A 24,420-nucleotide genomic window follows, 5' to 3' on the forward strand; every position below is an offset into this window, starting at 1 on the left:
TTGAGACATTGAGCCTGGTTCAAACCCACAACCCTATATGGTTAAATGGTACAATATGTGTTTTTGCCTGCTAAACTACCATGACCTACATCAGGCATCTGTCCTCTATTACAGTAGAAAGTAGGAAAGTAACAGAAATTGGCCTTGTGAGTTTAATGTTTTCAGCTTCTTTCAATGGTAACAGTCCATGATTGTTTAACAGTAACAAAAACAGTGCAATTTGTCAGTTGGTAACATTTCTTTACATCTTGGTCCTTCTTTACAGTTCATTTCAAGTTTTAGTGGTATTGACATCGGAACAGTCTTAGACAGATGTGTTGACTCCCACAATTTTCAAATGCTTCTGCCTAACAGTCTGTACTTAGGAAGCTCTGAAAATGAATAGAAAATAAAGCAGGATGTCACGTTATCTCCCCACTAAAATTTAGTGCAATCACATCATTAACTCCTACTGGAAACCACATTAATCATACCCTAGCTAGCTAGCTGCTCATCAGAAATGGAAATTCCAAAATATATTTATAAGATATTTTAAGATACATTTCTGTGAACACTATCGTGATTGGTCAAATACCATTCCGGTCTGGCTTGAGAAATGAACATCAGACTAATCGCTTTGAGGGTTCTAATATTCCGTATTCGATGATGCTGCACCAACATGTAAAATATGAACCCGGTATAAAAACGCAGCTTGCTCCTTGGGAATAAAAATACACTGTACGAGAGATTCCGTATAAAAAATAAATTCAAAACTATGCAGTAAAACTGTCCTGTTAATGTCTGCAGTATTCAGTGGTTGTGTTAGGGAGGGGATAAGTGAAGAGTGAAAAGTCTAGGATGTACTTGGGAAGGAGTTCCCTCAGTATCTTTTGAGGCAAGCTGCACAGGTAATAATGCAAGGTGGCCGTGGTGACGGGCTTGTACCAGCCCTGTCGCTCGGGGAAGTGGACGTGTTGGGGCGCACCGACCCGCTGTAGCACACGTTCAGCATCACCTTCCAGATGCTCATAGGAGCCGATGAAGTCGTAGGGCACAGCACACGGCTGGCACAGGTTGTATATGGGCATCCAGTGCTCGTTCATGCGCTCCACGTCCTCGTCAACCAGGTAACGTGAGAACTCCGCAAAGGTCACGTCGTCTCCGGTCACCGACGCGTCCTTGGCGCGCCCCTTCCGGTAGCGTTTTATGATCTCCACCCCGTACTTCTTCTGGTAGGACTCGATCTCCCCGAACTTGTTCCTGTACGCAGACAGCAGGCGCTCCATGGGCTCGCGCACGAACATGAACTTGAAGTAGTGCTTGAGGCGGAAGCGTATCTCCTCTGGCTTGAGGGAGGACAGGAAGAGCAGGTCGTTGCGGTGGTCCATCTTGATGTTGACATCCACGCTCTCCAGGGCTCCATTCAGGACCTTGAGGTAGGGTTGTGACCCATCATGAAAAATGTGTTGACAATGAATTGGCGTACAAATAATTGCAATTAATTACTTAATTGGAACATATGAATAAAAAATACATTTCGGTTTGCCTTTTGTAAACAACTTGCACTGGGCAGTTATGACTAAAGGCCAAAACAGGCTATACTATACTTTCAAATAATGGAAATGGAAATGGACTATCTAAAAGCTCAACTGCGTTGTAAGCTTGTTGATCGGCTATTTCCACTATATTGGAAAATGAATGAACATTTTTCAATGGATAAATTCATACAGAGGAATGGAAACAATTATGCAAAGATAAATGTGGCTAGCTCAAATCATGGCAGTCGTGTTATTGTCGACAGACAGACATACTGTACCTTGAGGACACGCTTCCAGTTGGAGCAGGCCACCTTGGGCACGTAGCAGTAGAGGAAGCGGTACTTGTCATTCACCAGGATGTGCTGCAGCAGCGTCTTGCGCTGCGGGGGGCTCAGGGACCACACGCTGTGGGGCATGTTCTTCTGGCTGCACACGGTCCGGATGGTACGGTTGCGGATCTCCTGCAGGATCTGGGTCCAAAAACCAAAGGGGAGAAATGTGTGAGGTATTGTTGGATATTTATGGAGAAAACAAAAAGGTTCTGGTTCAGTGGTTCTCAAACTAGACAACCTACCTCAAAAGGCTCAAACCCTAACCTAACCCTAACCGCAAGCACGCGAAAGCAGCGCATGTTCGACCGCATGTCCGACCATTGTTTCCGGATGCCGGTCCGTTGGCACCTAATCTGCGTGTCCATCCCCTTTCAACCTGGCGTCCCTATATTGGGCATGTATTTATTTTATATTATCAAAGATAAGCCAATCTACAAGCACAACATGTTTAGAACTTATAGACCGGCTATTTTCACTGTACGACCTACGGCTTAACCTAACCCTATCCTTTGTGGACAGGCTCTATACTTGGTCCACTCCTTTCACCCTCCTCAACACCAAGCCTCTTCATTGAGAATAACCGATCTACAAGCTCACAGCGTGTAATGTAACGATGATTTGTGAGCTTGCATATGGGCTATTTTGGCTGATCGTTCGACCCAGAAGAGGGACACAAGGGTTGATGTGGTTAGGTGGTTACATTGACACCAGTTTAACTGGGGAGCTACATAGTCTATTGCGAAAGCAAATGTTGTGTTGAGTGTATTTGTTGCAGCGGTGGAATGTAACCAAGTACGTTTATGCAAGTACTGTGTACTTAAAATACAATTTAGAGGTACTTTACTTGAGTTTCTATTTCATGCTACTTTAAATACTTATACTCCAGTATATGTATTTCACAGAGAAATATTGTAAGTTTTTTGTATTAATCATGTCCAACATGCACTTGTTGTCTCCACCAGGCCGAAGGCATGGTGAGAGAGTATGTTTTGCACTCCGTCCGTCCGTCCGTGTGTGTGTCCGTCCGTCCGTCCGTCCGTGATCAGCTAATCTCCGGCACCGTTAACCCGGTCGATGCCTAATTTTGCACACACACTCCCTGGATGCCAACGATGAACCTCTGCCCCAAAATTTCCAGAACGGCCTGTTATAGCGCCACCAGGAGGCCGCTTTGTGCAAAACAAGTTTTTGGACAGTACACCTACAGATTTTGTCCAAACATCACGCAAATTGGTACACAGTCTCTCTAGAGCCATTCAACGAAACTGTTCTTTCAGATTTCTCAGACTCCATCCTGATTGGCTAAGATTGGCTTCCAAAGCAAGCAGGAGTGCTCAGTTTCAAACAAAATGCTGCAAATCATGAACACATCGTGTGATTTCCGTGAAATTGTGCACGCACATTCCCACTAGGCCGAGGAAGAAATGCCACATGAACATTTTCAACTCAGCCTCATGGTGGCGCTATAACTGGCAGAAAAGTGTTTTTACCTCTAACTGCACGGATCTGTGGATAACTTTGTATGCCAACTCCCTAGAGGCCAAGGAAAAACCTTTGCCTGGAATTTTTCACATCTGCTCTTTATAGCGCCACCAGGAGGCCGACATATGTAAAACACATTTTCTAATATTACTCCTTCAGATTTTATCCAAATTTCACGCAAATCGGTACACATGCTCTCCATAGTCATGTGATCAAGACGGGTTTGTTTGATTTCTCATAATCCACCCTCATTGGCTACGATTGGCTTCTAAACTTTTCAGGAGTAGCCCGCTTTGTACAAATCGCCACAACTACTCAACGCAGCGTCCGATTGTGGTGAATATTGTGCATGCATATTCCCACTAGGCTTTGGAAGAAATGCCACTTGACAGTTTTCAAATCAGCCTCATGGTGGCGCTACAACAGGCCAAGCCACGTCACACACGCACGCATGTACGCACACACACGTTTATATTGCTCCTAAACATTTTGCCAAACATCACACTCACACTCCTATCCTCCTGGTGGAGACCTGTGCCAGAAGGGCACTTTTTCTAGTTTATCCTGTACTCAATGTAGAGTTCTCTGTAATAATGAGATGAAATTGGTATCTCAACCTGAATGTGTTATTTTCTGTTTAGCTACTAATTGAGCTGGACAGACCCCTGCACTAGTCTATGGCAATGATTAGGCAACTATATAATATAGAGCTATTTAACACTTATTTTAACAAAAACAAAACAAAAAAATCACTTACACCCCCCTAAAGTCACACAACAGTATATCATTAATGTTACCAGCTGCAATATTAAAGTGATTTAACCTTACAGCCTAATAATAATAGTGCAATAACATAATATAGTCTACATCACATGCATAACATAGGCCTACTCTGAAATAGGCACATTACTGTTTAATAATACTAGATACTTTTTTTTTTAAAGGAGCTATATTTCAAGAATCAGGTATTTTTTGCCACTCATACAGGTAAAACTTAAAGCAGTCATGCTAATGTTGGTGCTTTGATTATAAAGTAAAATTATGAATGCAGGGCTTTTACTTTGTAGCCTACGTTCTGTGCTGTGGCATTGTTGCTACTTTTAGAAGTAGCCTACTTTTAAGTAGGCAAAGTTCTGTGCATCATTCAGGCCAGCAGTGATTTGCTGTGTACTAGTCAGTGTAGGCTACTGTGGAGCGTAGACCCGACCGAGGCGAGGCGATCGATGGACGCTGCTTTAGTGGCTGCCTACCTGGGATTCGGTGTCCGCGGACGGGTCGTGCGGCCGGGCTTGTCTCATGTAGTCGGACCGTTGTTTGTTGCCGTTGCTCCCCCGGGGCGGAGGTGTCTCCACGCTGTTCAGCATTCCTTTCTCGATCATAAGCAGCAGGCCTCCAGACGCGACGATCACGGCGAACGTCAGCACCGACGGGAGCACGGCAGAGCCGCGGCGAAGGGAGCCGCCGACTGGCCCCCCTACCGCGGCTCTAAAGTTCATAACTGAGCCGCTCCTCGACCCACCGCCGCCGGGCCTCTTCATCATCATCATCATCATCGCCGCGTCCTGCTTTCGAGGAAGCATCTGTTTATTTGTTACGCCAGTTGTTGCTTAGTTTTTGCGGTGTTTTTCCAATGTGAATTCTCAGCGAACAAAAGAATGTGAGTGTCGGTTATCCTCCACGTAGGCTGCCCATAGTTAAGACTGACTGAGAGAGAGGCTACTATGGGGGTCTACAACTCAACGTCTTCACATGAAGCCTGGTTTCCGAAAAAAGGCTGATCTACAAAACCAAAACGCGTCACTGACGCTACGCGTTTTGTCATTGTAGCTCGGCTATTTTTTCCGCGACACCGTCGTACGACGGAGCGTAAATTAAGCTTAAGAAAGTTGGTCTATACTGCGGAGTGGTAGTTTTTTATTCTCTCGAATCAATCATCCAGCATTACAATCTATTTAAGTAGGCCTACGCGAGTAACCTCGCGTCACCAGGCTTCCCACCTCGGAGGAAAGGCCTACACTACAGGACATTTTGATAAACATTATTAGAAATATCAGTTTTTACTTTTGATTAGGCTAGGCTTATTCACGGTGGTAACTAAATATGCTATATTTATATCCGCGCTATGTGTTTAACATCTGATTATAGGCCTATGCGCACTAATATCTGCCTACATATTTTTCCATCAGTTGATTGATTAAATACTTTAATTTTTTGGGGGGGAAAGGCGGAAAGCACAAGAGTACGGTTTAATACAAATACAATGCTAAAATTAATTATTTTGGGGGGAAAGCACAAAAGAGTACGGTTTAATACAAATACAATGCTAAAATGATTGAACCCAAGAAAACGCTTATGGCTTGTTGCCATCGTGTCCTGATGTGGAATGATAACAACTCTTCGTTTATTTTAAATAAACGTAGGCTAATTCCAAGAGAAAAGGAGCAAACGCAAGAAATGAATAGTTTAAAAATAATTGGGTTTGTGAATGAAGAATATTGCTCCAGTATGATGAAGTTGATAAGGGATACAAGAGCACCATCTTCTGGATGAATATTGTAATTTGTAAGAGATAATATCCGACAAAAATAGAAAGACCAGATACAGCAGTGGACCATACTTTCACTACTCCTGTACTCCACTATATCTCAGGAAACTATTGTAGCCTACTTTTTTACTACAGTATCTGTGCCAGCCAGGGACCCTCATAAGAGATTTGCGTTTAAATGTTTTAATTTATTCACAATTTATCACAATTCTTCAAGATGTTTTGAAAATAGCAGATTCACACACTTTACTTTTGAGGGTGCTAGCCCCTCCTATGTCCAGCATTGAGGGTTTGTGTAAACATAAACATTAATTGACAATGAATGGCCAGCTTTGCCTTTGAGTGTTTGTGTATGAATTAATTAATCTTTATTTTCGTGTCTTGTCGTTAAGACCCATCCCTTACGGGATTATAAGACACCAACAACATAAATAAACAATATCACGTTCACTTCTCACACAAACATTGCATAAACACAAACATTGAAGATGAAGGTCGGGACGCAAATTCTGATTGTCCCCACGTCTCAATATTTTGCCATTGACAAGGGCAAGGCGCAGTTGGAGGAAACATCGACTTACTGGCCTTGGAACGTCTCGGGGTCCCCCAGGAGGAAGTCACTAATGTTGCTCTGGAGAGGGAAGTCTGGAACCCTCTGGTGGAGCTGTTGCCCCCGCGACCCAACTACGGATAAGCGGTTGAAGATTGATGGATGGATGGACAAACAATGAAAGAAGTTAGGTCAAATGTTCGCCAAATATGACGTAAATTTGTGGCAACACAAACATTAAATGCCATTGACAATGAAGGGAAAATGTACGTCATATGTAGACGAGCAAATCTGCTAACCAATCACATCAATTCAGTTCAATGAAAGGAGAAATTAGGTCATATGTGCCTCAAACAAATATGACTTAAATTTGTCCACACGTCTCAATATTTGCCATTGACGATGAAAGGAGAAATGAAGTCAAATGTCTGTCAAATATGATGTAAATTTGTGTCAACACAAACATTAAATGCCATTGACAATGAAGAGAAAATGTACATAACTGGGAGATATTAGGCTTTTGGTCATCAGGCTCTGAGCCTCTACTGCTACATCGCTGGGCTGGTTACAGTTACATATATACCTGTACATACTTGCATGTGCATGCGTGTTTTACCTGGTGAACAAACACATTGTTGAGGTGGTTGGTGAGTCTTCTGGCGAACGTGTCCCTGAGCTCACTGAACAGATGCTGCTGTTTCACAACCGTTAGTCATGGCCTTGGGGGAGGAGAAAGCAGTGTGAGGCCGATTCTACAAATGCATTCTAACAGTAGTTCTCAAACTTGGTTGTGCCCAGGAGTCCCAAACTTATATGCAGAGCAAATCGGCTAACTAATCACTTTGCTCATGAGATGATGTATAATGATAAGAGCGCCCCTCACTTCACACGGGTGTGATTTTCCTTTTAACAAACCTTCCCTTTTTGGGGGTCCCTGGCTAGAAACATATTCAGATGGGGGTCCGTGATCACTACACTGTTCATCGGAATGACGGGGTTTAAGCCCTTTTCGATAGACCCGCCATTTCGACTAGACTTTTTCGGAGTGGTGGCACTGGCGGGTGTTCGAAATGGGGGTGTTTCGAAGTGGCGGGGCTTCGGAATGCCGGTCTGTTCCCATATCTCCCCCAGCCAACAAGAGAGAATTCCCTTTTAGGCTAGTGGATAAGATGTATGCTTTCCACACGGGAGACACTGAAACCCGGGCGTTACATAGAAATTACATATAGCCTAATATATATTGTAATATATTTATACATATTTATATATACTTTGGACAATTGTCACACAGAACAAAACACTGTCAGACTGTAAAAAAAATCACACTCGTGTGAAGTAAGGGGGGCCCATATTTATATCGGCCACATGACATCTTACTTCTTTAGTGCCCTAAAATGTGCCCGAAGTCCATAGACTTGGCTGGCAAACAATTTACGTCATAAGTGCTCTAAAACATTCCGGCTCTAAAGTGCTCACTAAAGTGCTCTAAACAAATCTTTAAAGTCCATAGTCTTGGCTGGCTCTAAAGTTCTATAGTGCTCTAAACAAACATTAAAAATCCGATAGACTTGGCTGCCATATGATGTAATCTCCAAAAGCCATGCATTGGAGGGGCAAGCGCCCCTCAAAAATAGGTTTCCGGTAAACCAAAGATGTGGTCTACCTGCCATTTGTCTGCTGACTCCCACCATCCCATTCCACAAGATGAGTCTCCCTCTCTGATCAAGCCCTGCCCACAAAACCATGGGAGTTTGTGCTGACATTAACTGTCGTCTCACAACAGTGAGCATTTCCACATTCGGAATCCAGGCACACAAACACCTGATGAAGCCCTAGACATGTTTGTTGGTTAAATAAAAAGGGAAAGCAGTATATTGTGTGCGGACATTCCCTTCTTCTTCACTTGATTATGTTTTGGATCCGGCACAATGTTCAAATAACTGTGATGCGATGTGCATATCCTACCAAATTGACTGTCGCCATAACCATTGACTGGGTGGCTCCTCAGTAACCGAATCATCCCAATTTTGGCTGCAGGAATGCAGCAAAAACCAAATGCATTCATGGGATGTGTAATTGACAGAAAATAAGTACTTTTGTGGGTGAACTACTCCTTTAATATTTAAAGAGAATACTAATAATAGTTCTATTGATCCACATTGCTAGCGCCCCGCAACATTTTTAAATAAATCACACCTGTGTGAAGTGAGGGGCGCTCTTATCATCGTACATAGGTCTACACTATGACATCGTCAGACACTGACGTAAAATTGTCCATTCATTGTCAATGGGAATTTATTGTTTGAAGGACAAAGTTTGTGCACATACACCAAAAGCTGGACATAGAGGGGCTAGCGCCCCTCAAACATAAAGTTATCTAATCCTGCAGTGATAGTTCTTACTGTCAGAGTTCGTTGAGTTATAACAGCTCATAAAAGGCTGATTTGTCTGTGCTGCTCCGTCTTCTCCTTCAGCTCATAAGTGTTGTTCTATATATCTAGTCATATACAGAGCACAGGTCCTTAAAGTGCTTTTGCTTCTTCAGATTCAGAGGATAGCGCAGTCTACCAGGCTGCGTCTATCTGTATCGGATCGCTGCCAAGCAGGCTGTGGCCGTTGTGGAGGACAGGCAAAGGATGAGCCTCTGTGTTGAACACCCAGTTCTCCAATGGCAACAGGTCATCATTGGAGAACAACAGGTACAGATACTTGAGTGTCTCGGCCAGAAAGAAGCTCTGCTGCACATCGTCGTGAGTAGGGTTGGAAGAGTAGACATTTGTCAGCCCAGAGAAACCTCCATTCACCCTGCAGTACTTATTTATAGCCTGTGCAGCCTCCCAGCCCCACTGGCGGTACTTGGGGTCATGGGTTAACCTCCACATGTAAAAGTATGTCTCTATGACCTCTGGACGCAGGATGTAGCTTCTCACCAAACCGCTGTCAGCGGGCCGTGTGGCCCATAGGTCAGGAGCAAAGGTCTCTGGACCCAACTTTAACGCTGTCCTGTCATAGGACTCATGGCAGGTCTGTGCAATCTCGGCTCCCAGCTGGAGGTAGTGTTCTTCCTTGTTATTTGGCGAACCTTTGGCTCCCATGGCAAACATCCCCCCAGCAAAACAAGACATGTGGCCCATTTTCCTCTTGAGGTTACCGTATTCCCAGTCTCCGATGAAGGTCAGCCCACCAGTGGATTTACGGATCAGATTACGCTCTATAGCCTCGATAGCGTCATCATACATCTTGCGTGCCTCTCTGTCAGTCTTGTTGGACATGAGCCACGACTTCAGCAGGTACTCATAGAAGCTGTCCCCAAGACCTCCCACTGAGGTGTGGTGTTGTCCCCAATGGCCTGTGTGAGGATCCACGAAGTTTCGATATAGTCCGTTAGGGTGGTCCATTTTGGCTAGCAGCTTACGGATGTGCATTACCTTTTGAGAGTAGACAGGGTTCCCAGTTATGTATGTGAGATGAACAAACTCGAGGTGGAGGGTCCCGATTTCAGACAAAATACTGCCTGATGCCCAAGACCAGCCATAATGTGCACCACTTCGGAGGTTGACGACACCATGAGGGATGCCTGTAGGGGTGTTGAAGGCAGGAAGCAATTTATCAGCCAACTCCACCACCTTCAGTTTGAATATCTCTTGTCCAGAAAGGTAGTAGGCAGACAGCAGTCCTCCTATTAAACGGATGTTGGCCTCAAAGAGAGAGACGTCAGCATTCACGTCAAAGTCAAGGTTCTGTTCAATCCACTGCTGTCCAATCTTGAACTCCTCATGAAGGCCCATGATGTAGAGGGTGCCTAAAGAATCCACTATGGTCACACCCAGTTTGGCATTGCCAAACATGCGGTCATCAATGCCTCTTTTTGCCAGTGGCCTCAGTTCATTATGACCCCAGGCATACATTTTGTAGCTGTGCCACGCATGCATCATCATCTCTCTGATCTTGTCCCGTTTGTCCTCCGTATCAAATTCCGGCTCCTCTACGTCTCTGATCTTGTCCTGTTTGTATTCCACATTGTGTTCCGGTTCCTCTCGATCTCTGATCATGTCCTGTTTGTCCTTCACATTGGGTTCGACCGGCTCTCTGTCTTTCATCTCATCCTCATTCTGTTTGTCCTTCACATTGGGTTCGACCGGCCCTCTGTCTTTCATCTCATCCTGACTCTGTTTGTCCTTCACATTGGGTTCGACCGGCTCTCTGTCTTTCATCTCATCCTGACTCTGTTTGTCCTTCACATTGGGTTCGACCGGCTCTCTGTCTTTCATCTCATCCTGACTCTGTTTGTCCTTTACATTGGGTTCGACCGGCTCTCTGTCTTTCATCTCATCCTGACTCTGTCTGTCCTCCACGTCGTGTTCCAGGGTCTCTCCCTGGTAGGGGTCTGGGATCCCTACCACCTTCTTGGGCAGGAATGAGAAGACTGCAAAGCACAGGGTGAAGGCAACAAGGATGAGGATGATTAACCTCTTGGAGAGCCTCTGTGTGGCCCTGCGATGGAGGAAGGATGAGGCACGTGAAGAAAACGTGGGGACCCTGCGGTCATAGAGTGGAAGAAGGTAAGTCTTTGCCATGGTTTCTCTGTGGAGGTAATACTTGGAAGTAAGGTAAGGCAAACTAAGCGATGTCTGGGTGCAAACTTAGACAACAGAATAAGTACCCAGAGGCATGGCGTATCTTAGTTTACACCTCTCAGCCAATCATACTGTATGTGATGTCGGGACATAATTACCATATATGGCTATAGGGCCTCAACCAGTAATGGTCTCAGCCGACGGTCCTTCGGGCTATGAGATCGAGGACTGTCTCGTCATGCAGCGTGAGGCAGAGAGAGAGGCCAGTGCAGAGGCACGTTTATATTATTGCATTATTTCTTACCTCAAATGTTTTCAGATGGGTCTATATTGGGCGATACTGCCGACACTATTTGACCTCATTGATTCCGGGCCGGGGGAGCTAGCTTTTAACTTTTTACAGGGACCAGTTTCTAATTGCAGCTGTCTGTAAGTGCTCTTTTAGAGCGGTTTTAAAAGAGAGTAGGGATTTACACTCCTTTAAGACTGCATTTAACCCCTTGTTTGAGCCAAATCTGGGTTGAACGTGATTAGTGGAGCTCCCTCTGGTGTTGTGGTTGTGGACCTCATTGATGTTAGTGAAGTAGTTTGACAGGTTTGACAGTTCGACAATTCCACCAGAAGATGGCACCAGATATTCTGTTTTCAACGGGCTCTCAGTGAAAATATAGATTTTAGCCTCAGAAATGTCACTGTTGATTGATAGCAGACTTTCATATCAGTTTAATTTATGCTCTGGCTTCGGCTTGTGTCCTCGACATTAATATAATTCCCAGGCAATTGCAAAGAATAGGGCACTAACAGACTGATAGAACATCTCCAGGGTCCTATACACACCCTGAAAGACCTCAGCTTACTCAGAAAGAACAATCTACTCTGGCCCTTGCCATAGAGGGCATCAGAGTTGTCAGTCCAGTCCAATTGCTTGTTCAGGTGGACTCCCAGGAATTTAGTTATCCACGATCTCCACTACCTCTCTGTGAATGACATTAAGGACAGGTGGAACCCTGATGCTTGTACGCTAGTCCACAACCACAACCCTTTCCATGGTCTTACCGGACAGTTTTGGCGCCAGAAGGGAGAAGAGTTTGGGACGTGTCAAGCGTTGTCCCGGCGTTTTTAGTGAATGTACTTCCAGCTTCCCTGCGTTGGCTAATCTGAGTGTGCGGGAGGGTTTGAAGGATCCGATCAGACTTGCAAGATATGGGGGTGCCATACCTTTGGTTGCTTTGAAGGCCAGCATCAGAGTTTTGTACTCTGAGGGCGGGAGCCAATGGAGGGAGCGGAGAAGGGGGGAGACATGTGAGAATTCACCTTTAGCTAAGCCCCGCCCTCTCCCACTTAGACACTCCCACTTGGACACTTTCCAGCTGGGCTCATTCATTCCAATGTAAATATCATGGATTTTACACATTAAATACTGGTTAATTTTTGGAACCAGACCTTCAAAATCTCTTCCAAATCCGTCAACAAGGCCTGCCATATGCACTGGAAAAACATGTGTGTGACATTTCTTTTTTAAAACAATGATTTATCATATAGGAAAACTATTGGTGGAGAGGTTTGTCTAATACTCTAGGAGGGGCTTAGCTATAGGTCCATTTTGGCTGGTTGCTGAGCTGCTGATTAGGCTGCTATTCAAATAAAAAGACAATTAATTTCGGACTGCATACATTTGATTAAAGATTAGCTCATTTGTCAGTCTAAAGGGTAACGGTACTCTTTTAAACTCATTCAACACATATTTTGTTGTTCTTGATCCTATAATCCTGCACACCGGTACAATACTTAAGATGTTGAGGGTTAAATGGCCTTTAGATGTTTTTTGGATACCATGTGATTATGCATTGTTGTCATATTTTGCATTGTTGTGTCATATTTTGCTTTGCATCTGCTACTGTGCATGTGCAACTATCAGCAAATTGTAAAGGAAGAGAGATGGCTCACTCCTCTTTTGCTTAGTTACATTGATTTAGCACTGGAAAAATGATGGTCAAGTGGAAAAACACCCACAATTCATTGAAAAAAACTCAAGCAATTACTTGCCGATTCAATTACGATTAATACATCAGTTGCCAACTAATTGAATAATCGATTCGATTACGATTAATCATTGCAGCCTTACTGATAACTTGTCTTTAACCTAAACAGCTGATGTGAGCCAAAGATAATTTGTCCACAATGGAAATAAGCTCTCAAGCTTTATTGTGTTTTATCCGTTTCACATATATTTACAAATATATATATGTTCATGACATGTATAGGCATCTTGTCAATCAGTCAGTGCTTAGTATTATTTAGTTACTTCTGAAATCGTTCCCTGGACATAAGTTTTGTGCCCTGAAATGATGGTATTTTGTCCTCACATGCGGTTGGATATTTGGTTTTGTAAGGTGAATTGAAACATGCCTCATCATCCCACAGCACTCATCAGTGAGTAGATTGATTGCATTAATTTTGAAAGAAAAAAACAAACTAAAGCATATTGCACCATTTTGCAGGAGTGAAGGGAGCAATAAACTCCACTGTGTGTGTGTGTGTGTGTGTGTGTGTGTGTGTGTGTGTGTGTGTGTGTGTGTGTGTGTGTGTGTGTGTGTGTGTGTGTGTGTGTGTGTGTGTGTGTGTGTGTGTGTGTGTGTGTGTGTGTGTGTGTGTGTGTGTGTGTGTGCGCTCGCGCCACACACAACAGCAAACAGTGGTGGAAAAACTACTCAAAGTTTTTACTTAAGTAAAAGTATCAATCCTGCAATATAGAAATACTCTGTTACAAGTAAAAGTCTGGAATTCAACATTTACTTGAGTAAAAGTACAAAAGTATTGGCTTCAAAATGTACTTAAAAGTACCAAAAGTAAAAGTACTAATTGTGCAGAATGTGCCATTTAAAAATCTCATTTTTTGAATCTTTTGAAAATAGCAGAAAAAGCTCACAATGCGTTACATCGCGACACATTGTGAGCTTGTAGATCGGCTATTTTCGAATGGCCGAAATGTATATACAGTTGGGCTGAAGTAAAAGTACAATATTTGGATCCGAGATGTAGTAAAATTATTGGAAATTGGAAATGCTCAAGTATAGTGCAAATAAATAGTACAGCAGTTACTTTCCACCACTGGACACACACACACACACACACACACACACACACACACACACACACACACACACACACACACACACACACACACACACACACACACACACCCCTATTTTATTTGCTATTTGTAGTCTTTGAATTTCTTATAGATTTATTTAATTAAAGTTAAAGTTATTCAAGTTTTCAGATATTTTTAATTATTACTATTATTTAAAGAAAAGGCATATATTTAACTCCTTGAAACCCGAGAACGAGATACTTACCTTTGCACAGGTAGCCGTGCCCGAGAGAACGAGATTTGATATAACTTACAACCCCTAGAAACTGGACTGAGACCCAAAAAATGGGTCCCGAGTCCCAACCCATTGTTTGGGAAACACTGCGTACTAAAATTAACTTTGAGGAGTGTGTGTGGGGGGGGATTCACTACGCCATAGAGGGAGCCCCCTGTGACATGCATGGTGATTGCATCTCCTAATCTACATTGACATTCATGCTGGTGATGAAAGCTTGACAGCCTTTCTATTTCTGATTGGATTCATACATCTTTATGTTGCTATCGGGTTGGCATTTCATCTGCCTCTATAATATGCCTTCTTAACCCGGGTTTTATGCATCATCAACTTAGTTTTATGTCTGCAATGTACAGTATGTTTTGTCAGCACCGTTTTTCAGCAGTGTTCCAATTGTAAATTTGTCACATTTCGGCCCGTTACTGAACAAACACTCTACAGAACACTCTGATTACCATCAGAATGACATTGTGACTGTGGCATTGTGAGCTTGTATAAATTTTTCTCTCTTTTACAAATTGGCCCACAATTAGGGATGCCAGGGTTAAACATGGTTTTAAATTGAGATATTATGAAACATACAATATCATACGTACAGTATCATGTTTTCTCCCACGCATATCCCTAGATGTGAGAGTCTTCCAGCCTGGTTATGGCCTGTCCCTGATCTCCTCTCTATAGGGGTTTACTTTGGACTGCTCAGACCTTTGTACTTAAATGGAGCTCTAGCAGATCACACAATAGGCCAATTTACTGACTCCATGTTACACTATATAGACTTGTGTAAGAAGCTCTTACAAGACAACACAATGATCGTGGCTTATGACAACTTCTTTGACTGTGCCCCACTCATGCCAGCCCACGGTGATGTCTTCCTTCCTCAGAGTACTATAGACGAATAACAGTTCGACCCCTTATCCCATTACATTATGGATAATTAGTGTGGACTCAAACTGAAAAGGAGACAGGGTCTCCAGGGAATGTGGTTTAGAGTGGCGCAAGGTATGGGGGTGTGTCCCGGTTAGAGGACACGGAAATAATCCAGACTTTACCAGATGACGGTATTTATTACAGCTGTGGTCTGAAACATACAACATAAATGCATCTCACTAAATATGTAAAACAATAAATCACAACAAATATAATAATGACTGTAACACACAAAATGTTAACATGGACTGTAAATCAGAGTCTGTACATTCGTACAAAGATACTGTAAATGTAACATAGTACACAAAAGGAAATAAGGACTGTAGAACTAGCAACAATAATCTCACATTGATACAAATAAGGTAACAATAACATCACATACGGTAGATTCACATTCAATTTATAAACTTACTCAAGTAAGGAGCACCTGTGATCAGAGTGAGTATCAATGAAAATAAACCCAACTAGAAAAAGTGCCCTTCTGGGCACAGGTCTCCACCAGGAGGATAGGAGTGTGAGTGTGATGTTTGGCAAAATGTTTAGGAGCAATATAAACGTGTGTGTGTGTGTGTGTGTGTGTGTGTGTGTGTGTGTGTGTGTGTGTGTGTGTGTGTGTGTGTGTGTGTGTGTGTGTGTGTGTGTGTGTGTGTGTGTGTGTGTGTGTGTGTGTGTGTGTGTGTGTGTGTGTGTGTGTGTGTGTGTGTGTGTGTGTGTGTGTGTATGTGTGTGTGTGGCTTGGCCTGTTGTAGCGCCACCATGAGGCTGATTTGAAAACTGTCAAGTGGCATTTCTTCCAAAGCCTAGTGGGAATACGCATGCACAGTTTCACCACAATCGGACGCTGCGTTGAGTAGTTGTGGCGATTTGTACAAAATGGGTACAAAGCAGGCTACTCCTGAAAAGTTTAGAAGCCAATCGTAGCCAATGAGGGTGGATTATGAGAAATCAAACAAACCTGTCTATGTGACTATGGAGAGCATGTGTACCGATTTGCGTGAAATTTGGATAAAATCTGAAGGAGTAATATTAGAAAATGTGTTTTACATATGTCGGCCTCCTGGTGGCGCTATAAAGCAGATGTGAAAAATTCCAGGAAAAGGTTTTTCCTTGGCCTCTAGGGAGTTGGCATACAAAGTTATCCACAGATCCGTGCAGTTAGAGGTAAAACACTTTTCGGCCAGTTATAGCGCCACCATGAGGCTGAGTTGAAAATGTTCATGTGGCATTTCTTCCTCGGCCTAGTGGGAATGTGCGTGCACAATTTCACGGAAAGACCCGTTTCGTTGAATGGCTCTAGACTAGAGAGACTGTGTACCAATTTGCGTGATGTTTGGACAAAATCTGTAGGTGTACTGTCCAAAAACTTTTGCACAAAGCGGCCTCCTGGTGGCGCTATAACAGGCCGTTCTGGAAATTTTGGGGCAGAGGTTCATCGTTGGCATCCAGGGAGTGTGTGTGCAAAATTTGGCATCGACCGGGTTAACGGTGCCGGAGATTAGCTGGTCACAGACGGACGGACGGACGGACGGACACACGGACGGACGGACGGAGTGCAAAACATACTCTCTCCCCATGCCTTCGGCCTGGTGGAGACAATTATTAGTTAAGGTCAGTACTGTAACCTGGCAATACACACAATTAGGTCAGGGCAGTGTGGCCTTTCTATAACACAAACTGTTATTCGTCTATACTAGTACTTTATTATACATACTATACACAGTCGAACAACATGAGGTAGAGCTGCTATTAGGTGAGCAATTTCCCTGTGCAGAGCTCTTTGGTTGTTAGTTTAGCCGACCATGTGTGCCATTTTTGTTTTAAAGTAATCATGTCATTTGAAGTGTGCGCATGTGAAGGTGATGTGCGCAAGCAGTTTGATCTGTTTACACGTGCATTTCCCTCCCCTGTAGAGCGTCACAAGTTTTGGGGGAAACCATCTGTGTCCACAGATTCAAACTGTGAAGAAAATTAAATCCAACTTCCAAGATGAGTGATTATAGTAGAAAGCTAGAAACGGGGCATTGAGATACATAAAGAATTAACAAAATCTCAAAAGTTGATTACAAAATAAATGCTGACTCCGGGAGGTAGAAAAGATTATAATAACCAATTAGAATCAGATGTGAAATAGAGTAAAGTTGGAATATTGCTGCTGCCCATGGCCTTGTTGGTGATTAGAGAAAATATTGGTTGATTCAATTATTTTCTCTTCCACAGTGGAAAGGGGTGACTCTGTGTTTCTCTGACAAATTCCCTAACACAAACATTGATATGTTGTATTATATATAGGCCTACTAGTCTTTCAATTCTCAACTCTCAGTAACGTGTGTGTGTGTGTGTGTGTGTGTGTGTGTGTGTGTGTGTGTGTGTGTGTGTGCTCTACATATCTAAGCTCACAATCACATGTGTATGTCTACTGCACATGTACAGTAGGCTATGTGTGTATTGAGGTCATTCGAGCCTATGTAACACGCATAAACGCAGACATTGTAAAGTTGAGATATAACGGGTGACAGATTTGGGAAGGATGATTACTTGTCAACCAGCATATATTGGACATACATGACAATGTATGTGAAGAACAGGGAGATCATACATCATCGCCAAGTAGAGAGCTACTCGAGCCCACACTCTTTCTTCAGGAATACCATTTTCTAGTATTATATAATTATATAATTTTACTATTTTCTAGTAGTATTAATTATATAATTATTTTTTGTTTCTTTCCCCATCTGCCTGGTCAATCAGAGCAAATCTTGTGTACACGCTGTCATTAGGCAAAGGAAGTAACTCCCTGCATTGTTTCCACACATTATTCTTTTTTTTAGGGGCACTAGCCCCTCCTATATCCAGCTTTTGGTGTGTGTGCACAAACTTTGTCCTACACAAACATTAAATTCCCATTGACAATGAATGGAGAATTTTACGTCTATACGTAATTGTGATTGGCCGGAATGAGATGATGTATGATTACCGGTATGTACGATGATAAGAGCGCCCCTCACTTCACACGGGTGTGATTCTTGTTTTTTTATATATATTTTTTTCATAATACATTTTACATTTGGGAACCTCCAAACCAATTTGTAATAATTTTAGCCACTTGCTTCATATCCTGACCCAAACTGTCTCCTCAAAGTACAGAACATGCTTTGTTTTCTCAACATTGAACTAGCATAAGATGGAAGAATATTTCAACACTGAACTATGAGTGGCCTTGACTGGATTCCTTGTATTCAGTAGGTCCATGAATGTCTCATGACAGAATAATGACAGTCATGTAATATTGGTTAATATTACCAAATTACACCATAATTTGAGGTACATATATGGTTCCAAGCGCATGACTCATATGGAGATATGTCAACAGTTGAGATTCAAAGCAGATTATCTAGTGGAAATAATTGTATTCTCAATATTGGACCGTGGGTGAATGACTTTTTAACCTATAATATCACCTAATTATACCTTGTTTTATGTAACATGAGCTCTACCCCATAGATCCTGTTACCCTGATGCTGATAACAAAGCAGAATATAAAGGGAGCATTCTATTATAAAGATGTGCCTTTCTCACATCGTGAGTCCTCATTAGTCAAATTACTCTCATCACAGTTGGTTGAACTGATCTGTGATGACAAAGTATAAATCAGGCTAGGGCTTTTCCATTGCATTCACTGGATGCAAGAAGGAAGGTGGGTCCTTTTTGCAGAATTGTGCCGGATGTGGGTGTGTTTGTGTGAGCTACACATCGCTGTGTTCTGTGATAAGTCTACTGCTTTGGAAATACAATAATGTCAGAGAGTCTATGTTGTGTAAAAAGGAATTGATGTCTCCAACCATTTTAAGATGCCAGTTGGTACCTGACGCCATGGTCAAAGTAGCCAAAAAAACGAATGGTGAAACATCCCGGATTTAAATATTTTTACCTTTGTTGGTTAAATACTGTACAATGACCGTCTACTTTGGCTTTTGTGTGTACAACAGACACAGTTTTTATGTTGCTCGATTCAGTATACACATAGTGTAGAGTGTTTGTTTGATGTGTTTATTGACAATGTTTACATGTACAGAAAATGGACATAAAAGCTGGTAGTTTCTTTTTTTTAAGATATTTTTTTTGGCTTTTTCTGCCTTTATTGATAGGTTGAAAGTAGACTGACAGGAAATGGGGAGAGAGATGGGGGGAAGACACGCGGTGGAGGCCGTCGGGATCGGGAGTCGAACCCGCGGCACGCCGTCAGGCTGGCTCGGCAGCCTAGGTGACCGGACGGTTGAGCTAACCGCCCGGGCCGGAGCTGGTAGTTTTAAGCTTTTGGGTAACTCATTCCACCTTACAGCTGCCGAGTATAAAAATGAGTGTTTCCCCATACAGCTACTGAAATTGACAGGTACAAGGTCTGTGGTATTCCGTCTTTGTGAAATGATTATGAACGTTGCTAACTAAATCACACCTGTGTGAACTGAGTAGTGCAACTATACATTTATTGTTATAGTTACTATACTCCACTGTGCTCTGTACTGTATTGTAGTGTACTGTGCGGGGATCCCCGGAACATCCAGACCACCATGAACGCGCCCAGGGTGCCGGCCCGGTTCCGGCGAGCCGCCCTGCGTCCGAAACGGTCGAGAAATGACGGAGTTACCATGTGGGGGTCCCCGGGGGGGTCCCCGGAACATCAAGACCCCCAGGAACGCGCCCAGGGGGCCGTTCCGGTTCCGGCGAGCTGCCGCACGTCCGAAACGGTCGAGAAATGACAGAGTTACCATGTGGGGGTCCTCGGGGGGGTCCGTGGGGGGATCCCCGGAACATCTAGAGCCCCAGCAACGGCCCCGGGCTCGTACTGTAGTATACTCTGTGCCACTTTACTCTGTGCTGTAGTAGCTGTACTGTACTGGCCAATTTAGGTGTTGCAGTAGGGTTATCCTAAAACTCCATCCCAGAACACATCTTCTCCCTGCTCATTTTGACTTTTGCAGGTCCATGACCATGCCACAATAATTTCCCCCATCAATTTCAGTCCTGATCAGATCTGTCAAGTATAGCAGACAGGTATCTGAGTGGGATTGGAAACTGGTCGGTAGTTCCCAGGATCCAGTTTGCTACTCTTGCCTGTTTGAAGTCCTGTGGAAAATAGCCCTGTTAGATTGATTTATAATAAAAGTGCTGCATGGGGTAATGATGCTGCGTCCTTTAAGAATTTGGCAGGGATATTGTCCTGTCCCGTGGCTTTAGAGGAGTTTAGGGCCTTGAGGTTTTTTTAGAACTGTTTCTTGTAGAGGCCTGTGTAGTGTTGACAGACACAAAGATTGCAGTGCTAAGTGACATCTGACAAAATGTAAACGGAAAGATGAGTGTGGGAGGATGATAATTAGAGGGGAAGAGAAAAAGTGTAATGGGTGAGAGAGACACAAGACGGAACGAGGGAGAGATTAGGGTGTGGATGATTATGAGCTGGCTGGAGTTTCAATTTATTCCTTATTTCTTATTGCACTCCACTCACTATTACCCATGGTGCTGCCATTTGAAGCCAGGTCAGAATGAAACCGAGGTGTGTGTGTGTGTGTGTGTGTGTGTGTGTGTGTGTGTGTGTGTGTGTGTGTGTGTGTGTGTGTGTGTGTGTGTGTGTGTGTGTGTGTGTGTGTGTGTGTGTGTGTGTGTGTGTGTGTGTGTGTGTGTGTGTGTGTGTGTGTGTGTGTGTGTGTGTGTGTGTGTGTGTGTGTGTGTGTGTGTGTGTGTGTGTGTGTGTGTGTGTGTGTGTGTGTGCGATCATAGATGTGCCATAGACTACTGACGTTATAAGTAGTAACAAGACTACTTCTACGTGATGTGACTGATGTCACAAGCTGGTCACAGGAAGTCTGTCATCCACAAGAGCCATGTCTGCTATTCCGACCACAAGGACACAATGCTCAGCCAGCTTCTCACCACACAAACCGCTGCCGGAGAATCAAACTCCGGTGTTGTGTTGTATAGTCTCACTGCCAGTGCCAATGGAGATTTTCTACACACAATGATGAAGCCATAAGTCAAGTACGGTAATATAGGGGACAGTAGAACATTAGTAGGCTACTGACTGTATGTTCTCAACAGGGTTTATTGGAAGTAATATGTCTATAAGCGTGTGCCAAGGGGCCGACAATATCTAACAACAAATATCTATCAACCCAATCCAACGCTATGATGCAAATTTGTCACACATTCTGTATCCCAAAGCTCCATGGCTGCTCACAATCATATCAACCCAATATATCTTGAAAATTATGTTCTCCAGCTTCTGTGTTACACGTTCTAATTCTGCCTCATTTGACTGATGTCTGCTCATAACAAAAAGGTACATCTGTACTTTTATGAATGGGCCAATAACTTTTCAAGCAATAATAACACATCTGGGAGAGGATAGCTTATTTATTCTTCTGATGTCCACACAGGATGATTACCATCTCTTTTTGTTTCCATAGGTTTTAAAACGCACGCATGCACGCCGCACGCATGCACGCCGCACGCATGCACGCCGCACGCACACACATCGCACACACTATGTATGCACATAGACCTACTCGGTGTTGATTTTTGTTAATATGGTAACTCTTCTCATAATGTGGCGTTTTAATAATGTAGTGGTTTAGATTTACATACAGTGGTAAATGAATGTGTGGATATTCTGTTACTCTTTTATCAAAAGTTGAAAGATGATTACACTTTTCATATAGAATTACAGTACATGGCCTCTGCAAGTCTGAGGTTGTTTTGAAGCTTTTCTTATGTATTTGAGATTGAGACAAACTGTGCTAAATCATATGCAATCAAGTCAGTTAAATGGACATTATTTGAATTATATGAATTTGAGAGCAAGGACACTGAAATACCTACCGGTACATGTGCATTCATTTTGAGCAACTTGAGACCTATGCTGAAGATAAGGACATTTTAAAAATACGGTTGTCATCAAACATGACCAGTGCAACCTTTCATTTCAGTTTCCCACAAATATTGCAAAGTATTGATGAACATTAACTGAATGTAGTGAAATTGTAACGTCATTATGAACGTTACTGAACAATCAAAGCAGATGTTGTATTGGTATGACAATAAATACATGACACAGTAAGTTATGATGTGCACAATATTTTTAAAAAAAAGACAGATTTACAAGCTCACAGTCAGTGATGCCATGTATGTAAGAAAAAACAAAAATAAAGAAAATACAAAAATCTTTACGATTTTATTACCAGATTGAAAGTGTTTTTACGAGACAGTCACGTGTGAGGGTTTAAAGTGTGATAAAAAAACAGTCTGGATACTGTAGGCCCACATACCCTGTGTCATAACCTGCTGTGATAGGCTTGGGGAACGGCTTAACGTCACGTTCATTCAAGCTTTCGATCAAATGTTATGCATCTAGGTCTAATGCTGACGCACAATGGAGAGTCATTGATGCATGGAGGGTGTGACCCATACAAGGCTTCAAATGGTCCTGATGGGAGATCTAATCGCACATAAATACTACAGTAACACGAGAAGAAAGAGCAGCCACTAGAGCAGCAAGTAACCTATGCAGTGAAAAGAGGATGAACAGCTCCCAGCATCAAAGGCACGGTCTCAGTCAGACAGACAGCTTCTTCAGCACCGTCATGAGTCCACTCAGCACCACCAGCATCACCCTCGCACTTCTACTCATCTTAGCCATCCCAGTCTGCAAAAGTAAGTCCTCTTACTTTTTTCTTTTTTTTAGATGGACAGAAATTATGTTATAAAAATGCTTTGTGTGATTGTAACAGCACTGGAACACAAGGGAGGTGCAAGAACATTAACTTTAACTTACTGTATAATAATTATCCCTCTACTTTCCTCTCTGGCTATAGGTATAAAGCAGAACGTTTAAAGTTAGTTCTCTACATTTACAAAGAATAGGGAAAAGGGGAAAATATTTTCCCTTGTGCACCAATGGCTTTCTCATGTTCCGGCATAATGTACTAGGTTTGTTTACAATAGGTAGAAGTAAGCTGCAACACGATAGATTGCAACAAGCTCCATTACTGTAAAATATTTCAACTTATCAGCACTTAACCAGTTGGAATTTCAGCTTGTTGCATGCCTTGTTGGTGTCCACAAGGCACCTCTTGTTGGTGATTATTATTGGATATGTATGGCTGTCATGCTGCAGTTGTGGAGTAAAGCGGCACAGTTAACAGTTGTAGCCTAAATTATACAATTATGACTAGCAAAGGTGCTGTAATTATGATAATTTAAAGTTAAAACACAGTATTCTTATAGTAACCAATTCCCTTGCTAGAGTGTTTGTCCAGTAACAGCTAGGGTTTCCCAGTCTCTCCAACTCTTTAATGAACAGATGCAATTTCATACAATCAGGAGAGAGAAACCATTTATCAGCTTCAATTTCATACAATCAGGAGAGAGAACCCATTTTATCAGCTTCAATTTTATATTGTACCGATTTTGTCCATTCTTTTCTCCCATCACTTCCAATTTCACTTGTTTCATTCTCTTTTCTAATTCGATGAAATTGATATCCTGAAGTGAAAATGTTTTTGCTGATTACTAAAGAGCCAGAGAGCTGGGGAGATCTGAGACCCCTGTAAAATATCACTTGCAGTCCCTTTAATTGAATCTAAGAGATGCAGAACATTGAAATTGTTTGGCAGACATGTTTTTGAGGGCCACTAGAGGCTAGACCCTCCAATGCCTGGCTTTTGAAATGACGTCATATTGCAGCCACGTCTATGGCTGCAATACTTTTAATGTTTGTTTAGAGCAATCTAATGGCAGCGTGAGCCAAGTCTATGGACTTTTAATGTTTGTTTAGGGCACCAAACATGATGTCATGTTAATGTTTGTTAAACAGCAGTACGGCATGAGACGTCATGTGGCCAAAATAAATACATCTTGTGACTGGTTTTGTTCTACACAATAACACACTGTTTAAAGGAGTGAGTCACCCACTTCACACGAGTGACTTGACCACTGATTTTAAGAATGTTTAGATAGTCCAGTTGTTCTCAAAGTGGGTCCAGGGACTTGAGGTTCTAAATTGACCCTTACAAGTGTATAACTGACAGTATACCAATGGAACCAAA

The 24,420-nt window shown here is 42.8% G+C and overlaps 3 protein-coding genes and 1 long non-coding RNA gene across 4 annotated transcripts in view; 1 reads left to right on the forward strand and 3 right to left on the reverse strand.

Annotated features, from left to right (window-relative positions):
- LOC306926945 overlaps positions 1 to 24,420 on the reverse strand; it is a 251,928-nt gene that overhangs the window by 103,426 nt on the left and 124,082 nt on the right. The window lies entirely within an intron of this gene.
- Positions 74 to 5,083, reverse strand: chst14 (carbohydrate (N-acetylgalactosamine 4-0) sulfotransferase 14). The gene is made up of 3 exons (XM_079506379.1): positions 4,582 to 5,083; positions 1,796 to 1,987; positions 74 to 1,409 (listed from the first exon to the last, which is right to left on the reverse strand). Exons 1-3 carry the CDS (start codon positions 4,909 to 4,911, stop codon positions 774 to 776), a joined length of 1,158 nt encoding a protein of 385 aa, XP_079362505.1. The 5' UTR covers positions 4,912 to 5,083; the 3' UTR covers positions 74 to 773.
- On the reverse strand, positions 8,991 to 11,003 carry LOC306927276 (mannosyl-oligosaccharide 1,2-alpha-mannosidase IA-like; the record flags this gene model as incomplete). The annotated part of the gene is made up of 1 exon (XM_079506985.1): positions 8,991 to 11,003. The coding sequence occupies one exon, from the start codon at positions 11,001 to 11,003 to the stop codon at positions 8,991 to 8,993; it is 2,013 nt and encodes a 670-aa protein (XP_079363111.1).
- nmu (neuromedin U) overlaps positions 22,894 to 24,420 on the forward strand; it is a gene marked incomplete at both ends in the record, with an annotated part of 7,183 nt that continues 5,656 nt past the window's right edge. Inside the window, one exon of the mRNA XM_079506986.1 lies at positions 22,894 to 23,026. Coding sequence (XP_079363112.1) covers positions 22,894 to 23,026 — 133 coding nt within the window. The remainder of the gene's footprint in view (positions 23,027 to 24,420) is intronic.

This window comes from Electrona antarctica (assembly GCF_951216825.1).
Source record: "Electrona antarctica genome assembly, chromosome: 7".
Classification (NCBI taxonomy): domain Eukaryota; kingdom Metazoa; phylum Chordata; class Actinopteri; order Myctophiformes; family Myctophidae; genus Electrona; species Electrona antarctica.